Source organism: Ammodytes marinus (assembly GCF_949987685.1).
Source record: "Ammodytes marinus genome assembly, chromosome: 18".
NCBI lineage: Eukaryota > Metazoa > Chordata > Actinopteri > Uranoscopiformes > Ammodytidae > Ammodytes > Ammodytes marinus.
The window spans coordinates 12,323,970-12,343,528 of record NC_137222.1 but is presented as its reverse complement, the minus strand read 5'-3'; the positions used below and the strand labels follow the sequence as shown (position 1 = coordinate 12,343,528).

Here is a 19,559-nt window from a genome sequence, read left to right as displayed (position 1 = left end):
CCAGTGTGTACGTCTGTATTTCTGAATTAAGTCTCTTTCGGGGACGCCAACTAGACTAAAAACCAGTTGACTGGGACTGGCTTGTGCAATTGAGGACAAACCCCATGTCTGTCTTGGCATGTATTTATTTTATTTTATCATATTGTAATATACCCGCATGATGTTTAATGTCAAGAAGCATCATAGCAGCAAAAGTCATATGGACAGGTGAGTATTGTTTTAAATGTTCCATGTGGCAGCGGCACAGTGTCTTAAAATAAATAACTATGCAAATTAATACTCACTGTACTAAAATGTAATGAACTAAACATGGAGGTATGTGACTGAGTTATGTCAGACTGATGGTTGACTCACTCCTGGATGGCATCCCATTAAGTAAACACTGACCTTTGAACCATAACCCCTGAAAAGGTGAATTTGTAAATCAGGCTGCCCCAGTTCAGCTGTTGACTTGTGTTGACCCAGTCATTGATAATAAATGTTGCCTTAGGAACATCATCTAATGCTCCAGAAAACAGAATAAGGTAATGTTCGAGTATTGCTGGCTGTAGTTTAAACACAGGATGGTATGTACATTTGAAGCTTGCTCAAAAAGAAGGGAAAAAGTTAATTTAGTCAATTTTAGCAGAACAGACCTAATGCAAAGGGTGTCATCTGAGGTAATACATGAGGATTTGCCAAAAATGTCAAATTAAATGATAGATTTTATGAAAAAGATTGTCCAGCTTTGCGATGTTGCTAAAGTGTGATGTTTGGGAAACCTGTAGTAAATAATTATTGATGTTAATAAATGTGCAGACACAAACACTAGAATTGAATTGGAGAATGAATGGAGAGCTGTGCAATAGCTACTGGTTGCTGTTCGGTGACAACCCATTTGTATGTGTGACTAAAACAAAAATCAATGATACCCTTGTATTGATTTAAACAAAGAATGATTGATTATTGTTAATATATAGAATTTGGACGCCAAGATTTATTTCACAGAGGTTTACAGTAACCGACCTGTAACAAATAAATCCACAAAAAGTTCTTCATTCCTCTATACATGTCTTGATCCAATCATCCTGCTGAAAAATGTGCTCCTTAATTTAAAAAAAACTGGGTCTGGAGAATCTATAATCAAGTTGTCCACATTATAATAAGTCTTGTTTTGTACAATCCCGACAAGAGAACATCCTTTCTTCTCTGACTTAGAAAAAGTCAGAGGCGGCTTTCCGTCTCTTGGGGAGTTGCAGCAGATTGTCTGTGAGCGATGTAAAGTCCTGAGAGCCCGGCGTCTTGAGTTTGGTTGATGTTGGCGTTCCTGTGGGAGTGGACAGGTCACCGAAGGGAGACTTGCAGCCAGGGACACTGTGTGAGGGAGACGGGGTGTAACTGGCTCGTAGTGCTTTGTCCGTGTATTTGCTAGATGATCGATTTACGAGTCTCTGCAGGGCGGGGGTAAGGGCTGGGCTCAGACCTTTAGGTGTAAGACTGCAACACAAAAATTGATGAGGTGAGTGAGTTCATAAAAGTAGTAATTATTTACAACTGCAAGAGAACTTTAAGTAGTCATTTTAGCCCAACTTTCCACTTTTTAAAGATGGGAGTTTACAGATTGAGTAAGCTGTTGTAACTTGTAGAAGAACATGTGATCAATTGTACACAAGTCAAATGTCTTTACCTTGCAAGGTTCTCTGTGGCCTTTCGAAATGCCTCCTGTTTCTTTGCACGGTTTTTAGCGGCAGCTTCGTTGGCCATCTTTAAGCCCAGCCGTTCTCGTCTTCCTGGTTCTGGAATCTGTTTACAAACAACATATATTACATTTTAAGACTTTACAACTGAACAAGTGATCAAACATTAACAATTAACACATTGTTACAGCTACTACCAGTGAAGATTCAATACCTTAAATGATGGTCCATGATTCCTCTCAACATACGGGCTGTCTGATCCATCCAGACGAAATGGGGTGCTCTCGATCTCACCCCAGGTCATCAGAGGGGACTCAGCTACACCTGAGGGGAAAATAAACAACTTTAAGAACTCTGGTCTCAATGCAAGTAGAGTTGTTGAATCAGCAAATTTTAGGCAACATTTAGTTTTTTCTGCCTCAAGACTGTTACTATTTTAAGGAAAATTTTAAGTACCAGGTGCAGGGGAAGGCATCGTTTCGAAACCATATCCATTCACTGTTGGGGATTCATGTGGCATGAGATCTTTGCCATCGGGGCCTACTTTACCCTGCTTGAACTGGACAGAAAAAAACAGTGACACATCAGCTACATCATCCATGAAATAACCCTTTTATTCAACTTAAAAATAGACTTAGTACAAGCACATTTATTAACACATTCGACTCGACGTCATTGTAAATGAGGGTCACCCCTCAATTGATCTCTCGAGGATTAATACAGGTTAAATTAAATGAAATTTAAACCACAAAAAAATCATCCCAATACCTGCTTTGATTTTAGTTTTCATATAGCCTACTCCTAAACTGTACCTGTGCATTGAGGGCGGCCGCTTGCTGAATCTGGCTTTTGTTTAGAGCTTTGCTGAACGGGTCTCCTGCAAAGCGTGTGTTGTTATGAACCACCTCCCTTGGCTTCTTAAATAAAGTATTGTCATCAACACCTGGTTTAAGAGAAACAAACACATATCATAATGTGAAAACATTATTTTAAGTTTCTCACAGCTAAATGTTATCAATCACATGCCTTCAATAGGAATACATACATCAATAATAAAAAATAATAAAAAGCAATCCAACTTTCTTACCCTCTGGATAATACATCAATGCATTCTTGGCTTTGTACTCCCATGTCTCAAGTCCAGCTTTGACACATTCAAGCGCTGCTCTCTCAATTGATGGTAAGGCAAGGTTCTCCTCATGACGCTGAAAGTATCAGTATTTACAAATGTTTTCAATGTAGTCAAATGTCTTTGTTAATCATCTGACTGACAGTGATCAACTGCTACTGCAAGCAAAATCATGCAACCTCTGTAACTATCTACAAACAGGAAAGCTGACAAAACCACCAAGCAACAATTTATATAACACATAACATATAATTACAACAATTAAACATTTAATTAATTGCTTTTACCAAACATACCTGTTTGTATTCAGCCTCAGCCTCATATAACCAGGAATGCCTCACTTTCTCTTTGTCTTCAGCCAAATCCATTATCTGCTCAAATGATGCATTGTCCTCACTGGTATTTTTAGCAAGGAAACGATCCAGACAGGGCAGCTCCTTCTCCTTTTTGCCTTCATTGCTCTCTATAAATACAATATCAATAGAAATAGGGGTTAAATTACTGTTTACATTTCTGACACAAAGTGGTCAACAAAAGGTATCAAGTATCAAAGTGGGACACAGATCTGTAAGTCCACATAAACATGTAAAATTAGATTCTTACCGCCATCTAAACCTTTGTGGCCAATGGTGGAGGAAGGAGAACCCGAGTGACCCACTGGCGTCTCAAAGCTAGCTGGTGTCACATCTTGCATACAAAAAGAACAGAAGTAAGTGAAATGAGTGCAAAGTGCATTCAGACGGAATATCAGGTGTATGCTATTTTACTTTCTCATTGTGTATTGACTGTAGAACAGGGTTTTTCCTGCATAGAGAACATTTTGGCGCCCGCCAAAGCGGATTTATCCAGCGCCAAAGGAAAATCAGGAGCGCCAAAATGATAAAGATTGAGAATAAATATAGCTATTTAAAACCTCTCCAAATTCAGCCCAATTTAAGTCATCCTTCTTGAGGGGTTGGACAATAACTTGAATTTCATTTTCGATTACTATTACGGCTTCCCTCAATCATGAAAACAAAATAATCGTTATTAAACTATCATTGTTCCGCACGCCGGGGCATGCAGGCTTGTAAATGCAGCGAACCCTTTCAGCCGAGCGGTGCGCTTGCTCGGCCCCTCCCTCACCTGATAATTTTGCTATCGGCTGGTCCAGAGAGTAGGAGGGAAATGTTGCGCATTGCCGGGGTGAAAAACTTCTAGATGATGAGAATAAAAGGTAAAACTAATTGTGTAGTCTGAAAACACTTCAGACTCACAACAAACTAAAATAATGTGCAAGATTTGTCACGCGCGGACACGCGAGTAACGTTACATACGCGACCGCGAGACAGAGAGAGAGAAAAAGGTATAGCCTACGACCTGGGGCCTCATTTATAAAGCTTGCGTACGCCCAGAAGAGGGCGCACGCCAATTTCTAAGCAAATATTGGGATTTATAAAAAGCAAACTTGACGGGAGATGTGCGGTCCTCCACGCAAGCTCTGACCCATGCGTACGCACAGAAAGTGGAGAAAGGAGAAACGGCGACTCCGTCGGCACATGTATGAAGTGCGAGAACGAATGTGTTTGTGTAAAATTAATCCAGATATAGGCCTATTATAAGCCATGTAGGTCTATCATATAGGGAGTTCCTTTGCAAAACGGATGAAGCCATTCTTACAACTAATGAACAAATGCCTCCACGGATTTTTCCATGGAGTGATACCAACAAAAACAAAACGAATTAGGATCTTAAATAGCCTACAAACGGAGATATATGAGTGCAAATAAAAACAAAACAGCAACGTTCGAATAAGCTCTGCAGTTATTAAAGAATAACCTATCTGCATGTTGTGGAATTAATTCTGATAATATTGAGGTGGAAATACAGCCTATTACTTTTACACTGACGCTGTTCTCGATGCCTGAGTCAGGCAGACAGGAGTGCACCTTTTCATACACTAATGATAAGCCTACTGTACATCACATAGGCTACTGTGATTTTTTTCACGGCTTTTAGTCCGTTTTATGTGTATTTCTTTGTGTTTAAGCACGTCGCAATTGTGTTTTGAAAGGGACTGTGAAGTTTATTATTAACCCTCCGCCGCCTGCCACTGCCCCGGGATGAATTCTCCGAATCTGTATCTCATGGGGGGTCTCAGTGCCCCCCGCTCGTGGCACAAACACTGTTGTGTGAGGATATGCACTTTTTTGCGTCCACTTTTATGTCGGATCACTTCTTTTTATTTCGGCCACAGCGTTCACAGAGATCGCCACAGGCTGCACTCTGACGCCTTTACGCTCACACTGCCACCAAACTATATTTTCCCTGGTCGCCACTTCTCCAACGGGTACTTCGGGGTGACCGCAGTGATCCACACCGTGTGGAGTCTATTTTTCCATTTCCCTTTCAGTCGGCGATTGCCACTACCGCCTTCATGCACTCAGTAAATGATATTAATTCGGGCGTGTCGATGACTATGTATGGGTAAATATGGGCGGTACGTGAAGCCCGCAAAGGCTGCGCCACATTTAGAGTTGATTGTGATTTATAAAGGGAAACAGGCGTAGGACGTGAGTGCGCACTGTTTTATAAATCCGAATATTTTTGTTCGCACGTACATCCTACATTTCTTCCGTACGCCAGCTTCCACGTGAATCCCACGCAAAGCTTTATAAATGAGGCCCCAGATCTGCACCTCTAAACATCCCGACCAATTTGTTTATTCACTTTAAGTCGAGTCATAGTGGTCTATGACCAAGCAATCACTGAATAAAAAAACACAGGAAGTTTAAAAAGCTATATTATAAAGCTCCTTGACTCCTGCCACCTTTCTTTATAGGTCCATGCTGCCACCACAACTGTCAACACTACAATGCAACTGCCTATCCAGCCAGCTCCATGACATAAATAAATCATGCCCTTACATTTAATGCTATCAAAAGACGTGCCCTATCAACACCATTTACAACTGGTTATTTTTATTTTGACATATTTTTTTATTCAATTATTAAAAATATGTTTCACTTATTTAGCCTATTTCTATTCTCCCTGTTTTCAGTTCAATTAGGCCTTTGTTTAAAGACCAAAGTCATGGTGTTATTAGAAAAAAACCTTGTTAAAAGTAAAATAAATGCATAATGATTAACTGTCTTTAATAATTGTGATAACACAATGTGATTACTCAAAATAATCATGATTATGATTGTTTCTTTCTTCTTGCAATTGCCATGGTTTAGATCAATTAGAAACAATTAGGGCCAGTTTCACAGACATGGATTAAGCTTAGTCCTGGACTAAATGGAATTTTGAATGGAGATTGTCTATTGAAGGTACAATTTAGTCCAGAACTACGCTTAATCCATGTCTGTGAAACCGGCCCATAGGTAGGCCTAGTTATTATTAGTATTTTGACTTCATATCTACAGGTTGTTTATTGTGATTTCATAAGCGTCAGTGAGCTCCATGGTTACGTAGTGATTGACAGGCTGACTGAAATGCTCTTGAGCTGGACAGAAACTCCCCTCTCCTTAACCCCACACCCTCTTAAAATACACAAACGTTTTGCCTTTACTGTTGCACATAGTCGCGACTCCAAAAAAAGTCGGTCGCGTACTGACCCCCCAAAGGCCCATTCTGAGCCAGGTAAAAAACCCTGACTGTAGAAGTAGAACACATAAGGAGGGTTTTACTCACAGGGTGCAGAAGACTGTGGTGTAGATTTTGATAAAGATGATCCATATCGGATGGATATCTCTCTCATTCTCTCCAGGTCACCGGTTTCCTCCGCATCAAGATAGTCCTTCTGTGCCTGCAGTTTAGTCACATCTGGGAAGAAGTCCCTCTGGATGATCTTCTCCAAACTCTGATAGATGTACAAAGGTAGGTAGATGTATTTATTAGAAGATGATGACATGTTGATGTTTCATTGCAAACAAAAAAAATATTACACAACATTTATTTCTCAAGCATATCTAATTCATCTGCCAATTCTCGTGAATGATCGACTGATCTTATTGTTTATGAAATGTCAGACAAAAGAGACAAAATGACAATCACAATTTCCAAGAAGCACAAGAATATGTTCAAACTGAAATACATACCATTTACAATTGTATGGTTTCAAATCAAAGAACAATTTACAATAAGCAAAACTAAAAACTACAATTACTTTGGGTTAGGGACAATTTTACATGAAAATATACAAATATTTTGGTCCCCATGTCTTAGCATTTTAAAGACTGACATTTTGTTATAATCAAATACTAATAATACATTGAATATTTTAAACAAAGAGTTAAACACCTAAAGTAATGTTTGTTACACTAAATAATTAACCTGTGTATATGTTTATTTTCTAGCATTTAACGAACTTTCACAGCGTCTGATGATATGTTGTTGACTGATAGCCCAGCCCCCTGCATGTGTCATAAACCATAATTAATCTACCTCAATGTAATGCTCTTCATCTAGAACCTTTCTGTTTAGCTTCCCCTTGTTCTTCTCCTCTGGTTGCTGTTGTTGAAGCAAAGCCACTGTTGAGATTGCTAAAGGGACGAGAGTCCCTGACAGCGACCTCCTCACGCTGGCGCTGCCCTCCATTGTGTACCAAGTTAGCTTAGGCTAACGGCTAAAAGCTGAAGGCGATCAGTCTGCGACAAAAATCCCGACCGAATCGAAACAGAAGACGGTCAGAGAAACACAGGTCAAGTAATTCAATGACGTTGTATATATCTAGGCGTGTAAGACCGAGTAATCGTTTCTAACCTGTGAGCTGGCCTAACGTTTGCTAACTTTAGGTCAGCGTACAAACAACGTCGTGCGTAGTATAGATTGTTACGTCACCGGATGTTTACTGGCGCTCAGGAAATTTCCAAAATAAAATAAGAAAGAAATCTGTCGTGTTATAAATAATATTATTTACTATCTATGGTTATAATTAGGCCTATCTAAAGAAAATGTGTCTACTTCTGTGTTATTATACTATGTTTGTAGCAAATGTTATAGATCCTATCTACTGACATAACTCTACTGAAAATCTACTGACAAAACTCTTTGTAAAGAAATCTGTGATTACATTCAGGTTTTATTATTTTAACGAAAGCTGTTTTATATGTATAGCCTATTTATAGCAATGGTGTATTTATAATAATATTAATAATTTCAGTTTATCATTTAAGTTTATGTATTTAGACTTCCAAGCAAAACCCAATGCTTTCACTCTGATGCCTCTTGCATGCCCACCTACTAACTAGATATTCTTATGACACCACTAACTATCAGCCACTAAACTGACAATCCCTTTAATTGACGTATACGAATATGACACATTTTACCTTTGTTCCTTTACTAAAAACTGTGTTGGACTTTTTGTTTTAAAAGGACAAGATGTTTTAATTAATTCTGATCAGACACATTCACAGTTTGGAACTTGTCATGGCATGCATAAAGAAAGAAGTTCCTCCATCGCTCTCAAATTTTTTCATTTGTTTTCAAGGACACTTTATTCACAACAGTGAAAAAACTATAAAGATCCAGTTAAGATTCAAGACTTCACTTTCAGTGTTAGTATTAGCATATACTAGTTCACCATCATGCACTCAATTAATAAGATCACAAGTAGGCTACAAAATTGTCCATAACCACATGATTTGACTTACACAGAAAATGTGTATATGTTCAGAATCAGGAAAAAAGGCTTTTCTGTGTATTATATTAGATAAGAATCAAATTCCTTGTAAGTGCTCACGTAGGCCAATGCGGCTGTTTCTGATTCAGAAAAAGTCCTTGTATTCAAATAACCTCAGGACACACACACACACACACACACACACACACACACACACACACAGCTTTTTTGTTTTTGAATGCTGTGATCCATATATAAAGGAAAACATTTAGTTTTCTGTATTTCCTAATCCAAACGATAGTCTTTTCTGACGCCTCCACTTTGCTCTTCGGTTTTTAAACCAAACCTGTTAGCAAAAAGAAGTTAATGTTATTATTTGCAATTTAATATTTCCATCACTGTAATGTGGCACATTGTTTATCCAGTGCAGTATTTAAATCAAACCAGTGGAACAGCACTTGACAATATTATCACCATAACATTAAAACATGGCAAAATGACCACTATATGTCAAATACACCTTTATCAATAATCATCTTTTGTAATGGTAAGTGTTTTTCACTTTGACCAGCTCCATCAGCCATAGCTAGCACAATACAGCCGGAGGTGGAGCAGTTCAACTTATCTAACTCTGTATCACTGTTATCTGTTAAGGCTGAATGAGACACAGCAATCTTACCTCCACTCTTTCTTCTCTTAAGTGAGTGCACTGTGCTAGTTTCTCCCTGGTGTTCACATCTGGATACTGGTTCTGCAGGAAAAGGTTCTCCAGTGCGTCCAGCTGCTCCTCTGTGAAAATAGTGCGGTGACGTCTGGTTCGCCTCTGCACCTGACCGGGTGACTGCTCCCCTCTGTGAGCTTCTCCTAGCCTGCACGGGTCTGCCAGCATCGTTGGGTGCCATCCGTACTGACAGGCTGCCGGGGGGAGATCTGATTTTAGGTCAGGGGGCAAAGGTCACAGAAGTCAGAACCAGTTGAAGACATGCATCAACAGAGCAGACTGAGAATGGGCAAGGCTAGGCCTTACCTTCATGGATGAAATCAGTCTGGAATACGTCTCCACAGTGTGAGCAGTAGCAGCAGCAGCACATGCAGGCATGGTGAACAGTCTCTGTCTGGCCTCCAGCAGGACTCACTACCACCTTCTCTTTCAGAACAGCGCCACTTGTTCCACATGACCGTACGTCTCCATTACTGTGTGGATATTTGCTTAGTATGTTCTCAATAGTGAAAGGAAACTTTTGTCTCCCCATCCTGATCAGACCATCCATCCCAAGAGACATTCCAAGCAAAACACAAGCGGCAATGATCACATGTATATCGACACTTTACCGATATAGTTAAGGCTCGGCTGGTCTTCTGCTTCTCTGCTCTCTTTGAGAGCGTGCCAGGGCACTTATAGTGAAACGGGAGGCAGAAAAAAATAGTAGAACTATAATCCCCCCTATGGACCAGACACATAAAACGGGTGAAACTTAATTCCTAGCTAATCTGGGCAGTTTTGTGAAGAGGTTAGGGAGGACAGCAGATTCAGTTAATCTTGCCTCATTCCTTTCTCCAAAAGAAATCAGATTTCACTGCATAAAATGAGAAGTGGAGAGCTCCCTAAGATCCTTATTGTTGAGGTTTTAGAGGAAAGGGGATTGCTTGGTATTAGAAACCTGGATTTAAAGATGAACGTTTTTTTCTTTCTTTTTGGTTGTTATGGCCACAGACTTGTGTATGCTTGTGGATTAGCTCTTACATTTATTTTATAATCTCCCTTTCCTATTTAGAATTATCAACGAAACAATCTTGTGAAGATTGTGTTCAGTAAATGACACAAGTTGATAATTCACGCACAGTTGCATTGCAGATGATCGAATGACTCATTTTGCCAGTGACGTCCGTGGAGACACTAAAAAGGTGCCTGCAATACTCAAAACAGATAAACACAAATGGCAAGAGAAGTGGTTTGTATTCACCAGCAGGCATCATGTGTCTTATCTGTGAGGTGCAGTCTTTTCAGTCTCCCTTCTCTGACAATGTGCACAGCTGAGGTAAAGCTATTACAGGGTAAATTTGTCCCCCCCCTCAACAAATCCTGTGATTTCATACAAGGCAATACACCTTTTTTTCCCTGAGAATTAATGGATTTCCACAATCTGTCTTAAGCTCCTCTTATAAGGGCTTTTGAAAACAGATAACAATAAAACACCATCCCATCCTTTTCACTTGGGTTTAATAGTGCCCAGACTGTTGATGTATAGTTTGCGGAGCATGTGAGATTGCTATCTGCTCTTTATTGTGGTCCTCAATAGAAGGAATTGTACCACATCCACATTGGTTCAAACGTTTCAAAATTCATTACTGGGGATTAGAATGATAAAGGTTTGTGTCTGTGTTGTAAGAGCAATATTTTGCTGCAACTGGTACTCAAGGAAAACCGGCACCACCCCATGGCTGATACAGTTTTTCCAGAGTTTTTAAAAGGAGAATCTTTGGACTGCTCCCTTCAGCTTGAAGTGACTTTTACTTTTCAGAAATTTGATGACATGATTTTAGGCTCGTTACTATACCCTTTAAAAGCATTATCTGAATTGACTGAAGTCATTTCAGCATGATTATCATTGGCTGAAAAAATGCCCTTTAGGTTATGTGTTGGGATCAGACATATCAAATGGCTCCTCGAACAGCAGGTCAGCAGGAAAATAAATTAAACCATGAACAATAAAGGCGGCAAATCAGTGCATTTCAGACAGGAGACTTACACCCACACACTGACTTTATAGAGAATGAACCCAACGTGGAATCAGACTATTCATGTGCGAAAAAGCTTAGTGTCCCTATTTACTGCTGGACCAGGGCCCAAAACCTCTCGGGGAATGGGAGATTGCAGCTGTGTGATCAGGAAATGCAGAGGATCAACCTTTCCTCCCTGTGCAATCCCCCCCCCCCCTCCCTCCAGGCTCACTTGTGTAAGGAAACACACTAACTGTTAAAGGCTCAGAAAAAGACCCATGGGGACTTAAGAGGAATCAAGTAAACCACACTTTGGTTGCAGCAACTCCATAATTGCTTGGTTAATACAAATATTATGTTCCTTGCACTTTCTTTTTGTCTATTTTTGTTAGCATGTTTTCCTCTGTAAATTAGTTTCAGTAAGACTGACATGAGCTCTGACATTCTAATGGTTAAACTACAAACAGTTAGCTTTCAGAAGAGATAATGTGTGACAAAAAAAAAAAATTATTCAATGAGATGTTATTAATGGGCTAATTGTGTTGACCCCAGAGATTAAGCCTATGTTGGGGCCTCAGGTTTTTGCATCCAAAATAAAGTGACCCCTGGGTCCCCCTATAAAAAGGTTTTGATTATATTTCAACCCCACAGGAGGATAGGGCAGTATTAAAAGCCAATGTGGAGTCGTGCGCCCCCCAGTGACAAAAGACTAAAATGCCCACGGTTGAACGGCGGAGCGACACAGCGCGGCAGGCAGCTCGCCACTCGCGATAACTCGCGTTGGAGCAGCAACTAGGCGGAAAAGGCGGGAGAAGACTGCCGCTTCCGCGTCAGCGCAGCACTGACAACACTCAGGCAAAATGGACGATAAGTTAATATTGGCTGTATTTAATTACCCAGAGCTGTACAATGTCACTTTGCCAAATTACCGCTGCACGGAAAGTCGGGCAAATGCTTGGAGAAACATCAGTATCATACTGGGTCTCCCATGTGAGTGTTTGTTTTTTGTTCATCACAACTTTACCGCCAGTTATTCTTTGCTTAGCTGCTGTTGGCGTGGACGAATGAACTGACAGAAATGAGAAAACATAAGATGGTGATAGGTGCTGCACGTTTCCATTGGTGGTAATTTATCCCTTTCTGTGATTTCTATTGAATTCGCCGGTTTATGTAGGCTACAGATCGGTGGTGTGGCTGCAGCCGCGCGCACCGTGCTAGCGGTAGCAGCCGCAGCTTGCACGCCGTAGGCCGCGCTGCACCGGACGGCACGATATCTGCCTCTGCGCCGCCAGCCGCGTGTCCAACAGGCACGGCACAGGAGAAAACATCATGCTCAGCGTCAGAGATACTCGCTGTTTTACGGTGCCGCGCGCTCTTCGCCTCGCTGTTTAACACCACAGGTTAAAACCGAGAGAAACGAACACACTGCTCTGAAAGCTTCTCGTGGAAGCGGCGGCGGCGGCAGCACCAAGGTGTGTGGCGTAAAGTAGGCTATGTCAGAGCCAGGAGACGGAGGCCCCCAGCCTGACATTTTATGATGTGCACAGAGTCAATCATAGGGTGGCAGGTAACACAGCTGAACTAACGATGACCTCTAGAAATTAAGCAAGACTAATAGACAAAATAAAGATAATTGCATTCAACCTTTTCTTTGTGTAACTTAATAAATAGCCTACTTAAAATTAAACAGGCCTATAAACAATACACTTGAATGTTTATTTAAATTGATCAAGTAGTGTTTACTTTTGCTATATTTATGATATAGGCCTAGGCCTAATGAACATGCATTTTAAACTCCTTGGCTACTTATTTGTAACAACCATACAACTAAATGCAATCAAATAGAAATATGCCACACATTCCACAAACGGCTATAGGAAGATAAGATAATATGTTCATTTTTTAAATATAAAATGTTAATAATTTGTTATTGTATTGTTGACCGTTTACCAGATTCCACATACCAGATAATCAACACTAGAGCAGAAGCAATTTGTTGATTAATCATTTGACAAAAACGTTGTGCTCTGACCATAACACCACAAACCGACCCCTGTCACTTGATCATTAAAACTCATTTTCAAAGCAAAGCATTATTCGATTTTGGGTCATCAAAACAAGCAATTGGAAAATGTCACCTAGGACCTCAGCAAAGTAGTTAGTATACCAACATCATTGACTTTCTTATTGATCACAGAGATGCATGCTTTGACTGGACCAGTTTTAATAACTGGAGCTAGAATCCGAAGGCCACTAATTCAGGCCATTGCCATTTAACTATAATTAAAACAACTTCAACACATTTCTGTATATTTTATAACCACTTTTATTCAGCTGAGGGCAGAAGAACACACCTCTCACATACCTTTTAAGGTTTCTGTCTGTACCCAATAGTCTATCATCTGGGCAGGAGACCGCACATCTGCATGAATGTTTGTGAATGTCATTGTATATGGTCAGTTTTAGCTTTAGTGGATATCCAGATTGCAGACGCTTCATCTCTGTTGTCAATATTTCTCTCACTCATTCCTGTGCATTGTTTGAAGACAGAAGACTCTTATTGGGATTTCTTGCTCCTCACACTCTTTGATATTTTTCTTTTTTAGCGGACGAGTGTAAAAGAAAATGGAAGAACATGAGGGACAGGTACTTGAAGGAAGTCCGAATGGAAATTAAAGGCAAGAAGCAGGGAGAGATCGTGCAAAGTCGATGGAAATACAGACAACTCATGAATTTCATTGCACCCTTCACCGGATCAAGGAGCGGAGTGGCAGACATCTGCGGCAACAACGACGACGACCACGACAACCCTGACAACGAATCAGGCAGCGTGGAGGGAGAAACGGCATCGTCCGAGGCGCTCAAGACACCGCAGTCCATCACCAAGGTCCCCGTAAGTCAGCCCGACCTCAAGCCCCAGGTGACCTTTGTGACACAGCTCCCTTCAATGTCTCAGGACCAACAGCTGGCCCAGCTGGCCGCTCTGGCTAAGATGCCATCGAGCCAACTGATCAGCAAAACTGGAAGGAAACGGCGCCTGATGCAAAACTCACTCTCACTGCCTTCTTCTCAGAGAGCAGCTTCCCCTACAAAGTGGCTGGTGAAAGACAATGGCACCTCATCATTTCCCAACAGGCCCCGGGATGAGGATGAACTGTTTCTGCTGAGCTTCGTTCCCGCTCTGAAGCGACTTGCGCCACAGAAAAGGTGCGAGACAAAGATAAGGATCCAGCAGATTATGTATGAAGCCGAGTTCAACGTTGTACAGCCTCAATCTCAAGAGAAAAAGGCAGACGCAGAAATGCAGGACTAGTCCGGACCCAACTGACTTTTCTTTTGTACTTTATTCCGTTTTCTAAAAACGTCTTCAACAAAATGACAACATCTATTTTTTGATTTTTACAGCACAAAGTGGTCAGGTTTGAAGTAAATCCCTTTTTTTTTCTCCATGTGAAATAACTAACAATGAAGAATTATTTAACTGTTCATGTAATCTCAGTATTGACCATGTGTTTTCCACACCAGTTTGGTGTGTCTTGATTTGTATATTTATTAGACGAGTAAGCCCTATGAGTGTAAGAAGCCTCACTAGATTTACACCTTAAAACGAAAACAGACAAATAATGATTAACATCTTTATTTACATAGTTTTACTGTCAATATAGAGAATTCACATTTTTGAAAAGTGGTTTCATGTTCAACCAATCTTCATTTTAACTCTGAAATAATCTACAGTATTTTACATTTAATTACAGTGAGATACAGAAATGGGCAAATGAAAGGAGCACTGTTTTATAAATTAAATGTTCAACTGCTTACACGGATCAACACATCTCTTTTTAATCTCATCAAAAATAAAAAGACAATGTCTGACATTGTTATGATTGCACAAGGTGTATTCAATTAAAGTTACCCCAAAAGGTAATGGGGAATATGTTAGGTAAGCGGGGCCAAAAGACGATTGACCATATTAAAAGATATAAGATGGGAAGTTAATCAGTACAGAACATTGTTTTTTCCTTTTTTGCAAAGAGCAATAGTAGCAAAACAATACTCTGAAAAAGAATAAAAATAAATGTAATTAAAAATGCAATATGAGAGAAGACACCTATTTTGCTTTCTCATCTGAACAACCTCTGGTATGTCATATATATATATTATTTTGTTGTGCTGCAATGCAAGCACACTAAGAAACTGTCAATTAATTAAAACAGGCAACCAATATGAGTGGCATCCTGAGAGTTGATATCCTTGGCTTAGAACAGATATTTCTAATTTGGAAAAACCTGTCTATTTCAAATCTCACATCTTTGTGTTACGCAGAGAAAATAATAATAATCAACCGTGCCAACCGTGATGTTGTGCCATAATGTCACTTCTCTAAGATGCTGTCCTTCCATTCTTTTATGCAATCAGCAGCCAAAACATAATCACTAGAGCAACAAACAGGAAGAGTCGAGACAGAAACTGTTCATCCATGTGCTGTGGTGTCCCAGGGGCTGCTGTTTAAAAAAGAGTTTTACAGAGGTTATAAGGATAGTACACACGTTGTGGATAAAATAGAGACGAGTGGTCATGGTGTATTATGCAAAACATAAAATACCTGGAGGAGGTCTTCCATCATTGATGTTAAACGCTGTCGCAAAAATACCAAATGGAAAGGCGCCGATTCCAAACGACATTTGAAAACCCCCATCTCCAAAACCGAACCCTTGAAAGCCCTGTAAAATATGCATTTCATCAATGATTTGGAAAATACGGTGGTTTGCAAAAGTATGCATACCCCTTGAAATGTTCTACATTTTGTCATGTTACAACCACATACGTACATTTATTTTATTGGGATTTTATGTGATACACCAACACAAAGTGGCGCATCATTGTGAGGTGGAATGAAAATGAAACGTGGCTTTAAATATTTTTTATAAATAAAAAACTGAAAAGTGTGGCGTGCATAAGTATTCAGTCCCCTGAGTCAATGCTTTGTAGAACCACCTATTGCTGCAATTACAGCTGCAAATCTATTGGAGTATTTGTCTACCAGCTTTGCACATCTACAGACTGACATTTTTTCCCATTCTTCTTTGCAAAATAGCTCAAACTACAGATTCAGCATCAGATTGGATGGAGATCATCTGTCAACAGCAATTTTCAAGTCTTTCTCAATATTCTCAATTGTTTTTAGGTGTGGATTTTGACTGGGCCATTCTAACACATGCCTATATGCTTTGATTTAAACCATTCCATTGTAAATCTGGCTGTATGTTTAGGGTAGTTGTCTTTCTGGAAGGTGAACCTCCCAACCTGTCTCAAGTCTTTTGCAGACTCTTAACAGGTTTTATGCCCTGTATTTGGCTCCATCCATCTTCCCCTTGTATAGGGTGATGTGCAGTGTTAGTTTTCCACCACACATTGCATTTTGCATTAAAGGCAAAAACTTCAAGTTTGGTCTCATCTGAACAGAGCACCTTCCTCCAACCCTTGCCAACATCCATGCATAGTCAGATGAGACCAAACGTGAAGTTTTTGGCCTGAATGCAAAATGCAATGTGTGGCGGAAACTAACACTACAAACCACCCTTTACACACCATCCCCACTGTGAAACATGGTGGTGGCAGCATCATGCTATGGGGATGCTTTTCTTCAGCAGGGACAGGGAAGCTGCTTAGAGTTGATGGGAAGATGGATGGAGCCAAATACAGGGCATACAACCTGTTAGTCTGCAAAAGACTTGAGACTGGGGCAGAGGTTCACCTTACAGAAGGAAAACTACCCTAAACATACAGCCAGATCTACTATGGAATGGTTTAAATCAAAGCATTGTCATGTGTTAGAATGGCCCAGTCAAAGTCCAGACCTAAATACAATTGAGAATATTGAGAAAGACTTGAAAATTGCTGTTGACAGACGCTCTCCATCCAATCTGATGCTGAATCTGAACCTTGAGCTATTTTGCAAAGAAGAATGGACAAAATATATCAGTCTGTAAATGTACAAAGCTGGTAGACAAATACTACAATAGATTTGCAGCTGTAATGGCAGCGATAGGTGGTTCTACAAAGGATTGACTCAGGGGGGCTGAATACTTATGCACGCCACACTTTCAGTTTTTTATTTATAAAAAAAAATTCAAACCACATTTCATTTTCATTCCACTTCACAATGTTGCGCCACTTTGTGTTGTTGTATCACATAAAATTCCAATAAACTAAATGTACGTGTGTGGTTGTAATGTGACAAAATGTGGAACATTTCAAGGGGTATGCATACTTTTGCAAGTCACTGTAATTGCATACTTTTATTGTTTAGCAATGACATGTATTCACAAAATCTGAGGTACAGTTTAACATCCCTGCACATCCCAATCACTTTATGTAAAGTTAGATGTGATGCAACAGCCGGTGCAATTTGCGATCATTCTCTGGAGACGTCTCTGTACCTCAGCGCTTAGCATCTAATAGAGCCCAGTGGGAAGTGTTCTTTGTTAATGAATAAAGCACAGGTTTGCCCTATAATCTTATGTAATGGTTTCATCATGAACACATGTAACTCAACATCGCACTGAAAAACTACACAGAGTTGCCTGACACGTTTTGAATTGAGAATGTACTGACATAAAATAATGAAATCCTATTCTTAGAAGTATCAGTAATAGTACTTACACCACGGTTTTCTGGCTCTGGCCTTTGCCCTTGTGGTCGAGGGGGTGTTCTTTCCCTAGAAAACAAAAACAATTTGAAGAAGCAATTATTACACTGATTTGCACTTAAAGTGCCTTTTAAAAAGAGTAATTAATTGCTGTCGGCCAGTTTATAGAGTCAGTCTGACCCGTGATACTACCCTTAAGCACCCACCTGGGGTCTTGTTGACCTGTGCTTCCCCGCCCATATAAGGGGATCACTTTGTCTCGGCTGATGCCAGCTTTACACACTGGGCACACTTGTCTGTTGGGTCTTGTCTCCAGCCACTGCGTAAAGAAAGAGACATATTAAGGACCTGGCTGTCTGCATTGGTTATATACCAAAAACAACAATGAACATATATTTAAATGTCATTGGCGTTTGAAAGTAGCAAATAAGGATAAAACATGATTTCAGCTTACCTGGTGCAAGCAAGGCCAACTGGAGATGCAAAGGAAGAAGAGAGTTGAGATGTCAGGACTGTTCAATTAGTTACACTCTATTCATGTCTTACAACAACCAGACTGTGCAGAACTTCACAGCATATAGGCCTAATTAAAAAATGGCATTTATATATCCTGTGTTCTCAAATGAAAACAAGAAATCACTTCACTAGTGGAGTATTGATAACATGCAACTTTGACAATTGTCCAGATTCAGCATTATTATTGATGTGTGTTTTTGGTAGGCTACACATGTTAGATTAAAAAACAACTGATATTCGCCAGGTTATAATATGCCAATAAGCCATATATGGCTCAATATCATTAACCTGTGGCCTGAATAGATTCACAGATAGTAGCCTAGACCTTACCAGAAGAGGTGTCCACACAGGCTGATCACCGCGTCCTTGGCGGTGTCCAGACATATATTACACTCGAAAGTGCTGTCCTGGTTACCGTTATCGGCCCCAGTCGAACTATTGGATCCGGTACTCTGGCTTTCAGTGGTCGCAGTTGAGCCTGTGGCTGGAAGAGGGGGGGCGGCGGTGGCCATTTCAAAGACTGATCCACTCAACAACAGAGTACAGGTGGGGTGACTCCTCTGGCACCCAGCGCTTCAAAATAAGTACATAAGGAGTACCAGAGGATGGAGGTTTGTAGCGTAGCTAGCAGAGAGGAAAATACGAGAGACTGAGCTTTTAGAAAAGGAGTTAAATCGAGCGGTTGCTAGCTGGATCCCATCTGGAGAAGGTGTCGTTATGGAGCTGCTAACGTTAGCACGCGAGGAAAACAGTGTAAACTGACATCTGAAATGTCTGACAGCTTCACCGAATAGAAACAAACAAGCTGCAAACACTGACGCGTTAATCCAAACTCTTGTTCAGAGTGTAATTTTCTGACGGGAAATAAAACTTATTGCGAGAAGTTGGGGAAAATACCCTTACAGCTGGTTGCATCACACAGCCACAGCACCAATAACCGGAAGTAGCTCGAGGGGGGAAGTAGGGGGCGGGGCGTAATACGTCCATAAATCATGTTTCCCTCAGTTTGGTCTTTCAGGCGCCCACAACAAGAAGTATCAAAAAGTATCAAGATTTAATATTCAAAACTATATATTGTTACATCTCAATTATACAAGAATAAGCGAGTGATTGAGTTAAGAGGTTTTTATCTCCTCGTGATTGCACGAATAATACAAATATTTTATAAAGACATTATTGTGCAATAATAATAATAATAATAATAATAATAATAATAATAGTAGGCTAATACAAAGTAATATGTTATAGTCTGTGCAAATA

General features: G+C 40.2%; 4 protein-coding genes across 4 annotated transcripts; 1 reads left to right on the top strand and 3 right to left on the bottom strand.

Moving 5' to 3' along the window:
* Positions 1-956: 956 nt before the first annotated feature.
* ess2 (ess-2 splicing factor homolog) lies at positions 957-7,616 on the bottom strand. The gene is made up of 10 exons (XM_080046796.1): positions 7,234-7,616; positions 6,481-6,649; positions 3,409-3,492; positions 3,102-3,268; positions 2,764-2,881; positions 2,489-2,619; positions 2,133-2,235; positions 1,891-2,000; positions 1,667-1,782; positions 957-1,476 (listed from the first exon to the last, which is right to left on the bottom strand). The coding sequence occupies exons 1-10, from the start codon at positions 7,384-7,386 to the stop codon at positions 1,194-1,196; spliced, it is 1,434 nt and encodes a 477-aa protein (XP_079902922.1). The 5' UTR covers positions 7,387-7,616; the 3' UTR covers positions 957-1,193.
* Positions 7,617-8,681: 1,065 nt separating this feature from the next.
* On the bottom strand, positions 8,682-9,684 carry LOC307265180 (uncharacterized protein; the record flags this gene model as incomplete). The annotated part of the gene is made up of 3 exons (XM_080046797.1): positions 8,682-8,759; positions 9,093-9,328; positions 9,441-9,684. The coding sequence occupies 3 exons, from the start codon at positions 9,682-9,684 to the stop codon at positions 8,682-8,684; spliced, it is 558 nt and encodes a 185-aa protein (XP_079902923.1).
* Positions 9,685-11,986: 2,302 nt separating this feature from the next.
* On the top strand, positions 11,987-14,450 carry LOC307264802 (uncharacterized protein). Its single transcript, XM_080046311.1, has 2 exons — positions 11,987-12,124; positions 13,741-14,450. Exons 1-2 carry the CDS (start codon positions 11,995-11,997, stop codon positions 14,445-14,447), a joined length of 837 nt encoding a protein of 278 aa, XP_079902437.1. The 5' UTR covers positions 11,987-11,994; the 3' UTR covers positions 14,448-14,450.
* Positions 14,451-14,472: 22 nt separating this feature from the next.
* rnf185 (ring finger protein 185) lies at positions 14,473-19,228 on the bottom strand. The gene is made up of 6 exons (XM_080046313.1): positions 18,630-19,228; positions 18,238-18,256; positions 17,990-18,102; positions 17,798-17,852; positions 15,738-15,855; positions 14,473-15,636 (listed from the first exon to the last, which is right to left on the bottom strand). The coding sequence occupies exons 1-6, from the start codon at positions 18,809-18,811 to the stop codon at positions 15,539-15,541; spliced, it is 585 nt and encodes a 194-aa protein (XP_079902439.1). The 5' UTR covers positions 18,812-19,228; the 3' UTR covers positions 14,473-15,538.
* Positions 19,229-19,559: the final 331 nt, after the last annotated feature.

What these genes read in the sequence shown, in the direction of transcription:
- LOC307264802 (XM_080046311.1), top strand. Translation starts at nt 11,995, where the DNA reads ATGGACGATAAGTTAATATTGGCTGTATTTAATTACCCAGAGCTGTAC. An exon ending in TATCATACTGGGTCTCCCAT is followed by an intron (nt 12,125 to 13,740) that starts GTGAGTGTTTGT and finishes TTTCTTTTTTAG; the next exon opens with CGGACGAGTGTAAAAGAAAA.
- rnf185 (XM_080046313.1), bottom strand. Translation starts at nt 18,811, where the DNA reads ATGGCCACCGCCGCCCCCCCTCTTCCAGCCACAGGCTCAACTGCGACC. An exon ending in CAGAGCCAGAAAACCGTGGT is followed by an intron (nt 15,856 to 17,797) that starts GTAAGTACTATT and finishes CATATTTTACAG; the next exon opens with GGCTTTCAAGGGTTCGGTTT. An exon ending in TGATGGAAGACCTCCTCCAG is followed by an intron (nt 15,637 to 15,737) that starts GTATTTTATGTT and finishes TTTTTTAAACAG; the next exon opens with CAGCCCCTGGGACACCACAG.
- ess2 (XM_080046796.1), bottom strand. Translation starts at nt 7,386, where the DNA reads ATGGAGGGCAGCGCCAGCGTGAGGAGGTCGCTGTCAGGGACTCTCGTC. An exon ending in CTGAGGCTGAATACAAACAG is followed by an intron (nt 2,882 to 3,101) that starts GTATGTTTGGTA and finishes TGATACTTTCAG; the next exon opens with CGTCATGAGGAGAACCTTGC. An exon ending in GATGCCTTCCCCTGCACCTG is followed by an intron (nt 2,001 to 2,132) that starts GTACTTAAAATT and finishes TTTTCCCCTCAG; the next exon opens with GTGTAGCTGAGTCCCCTCTG.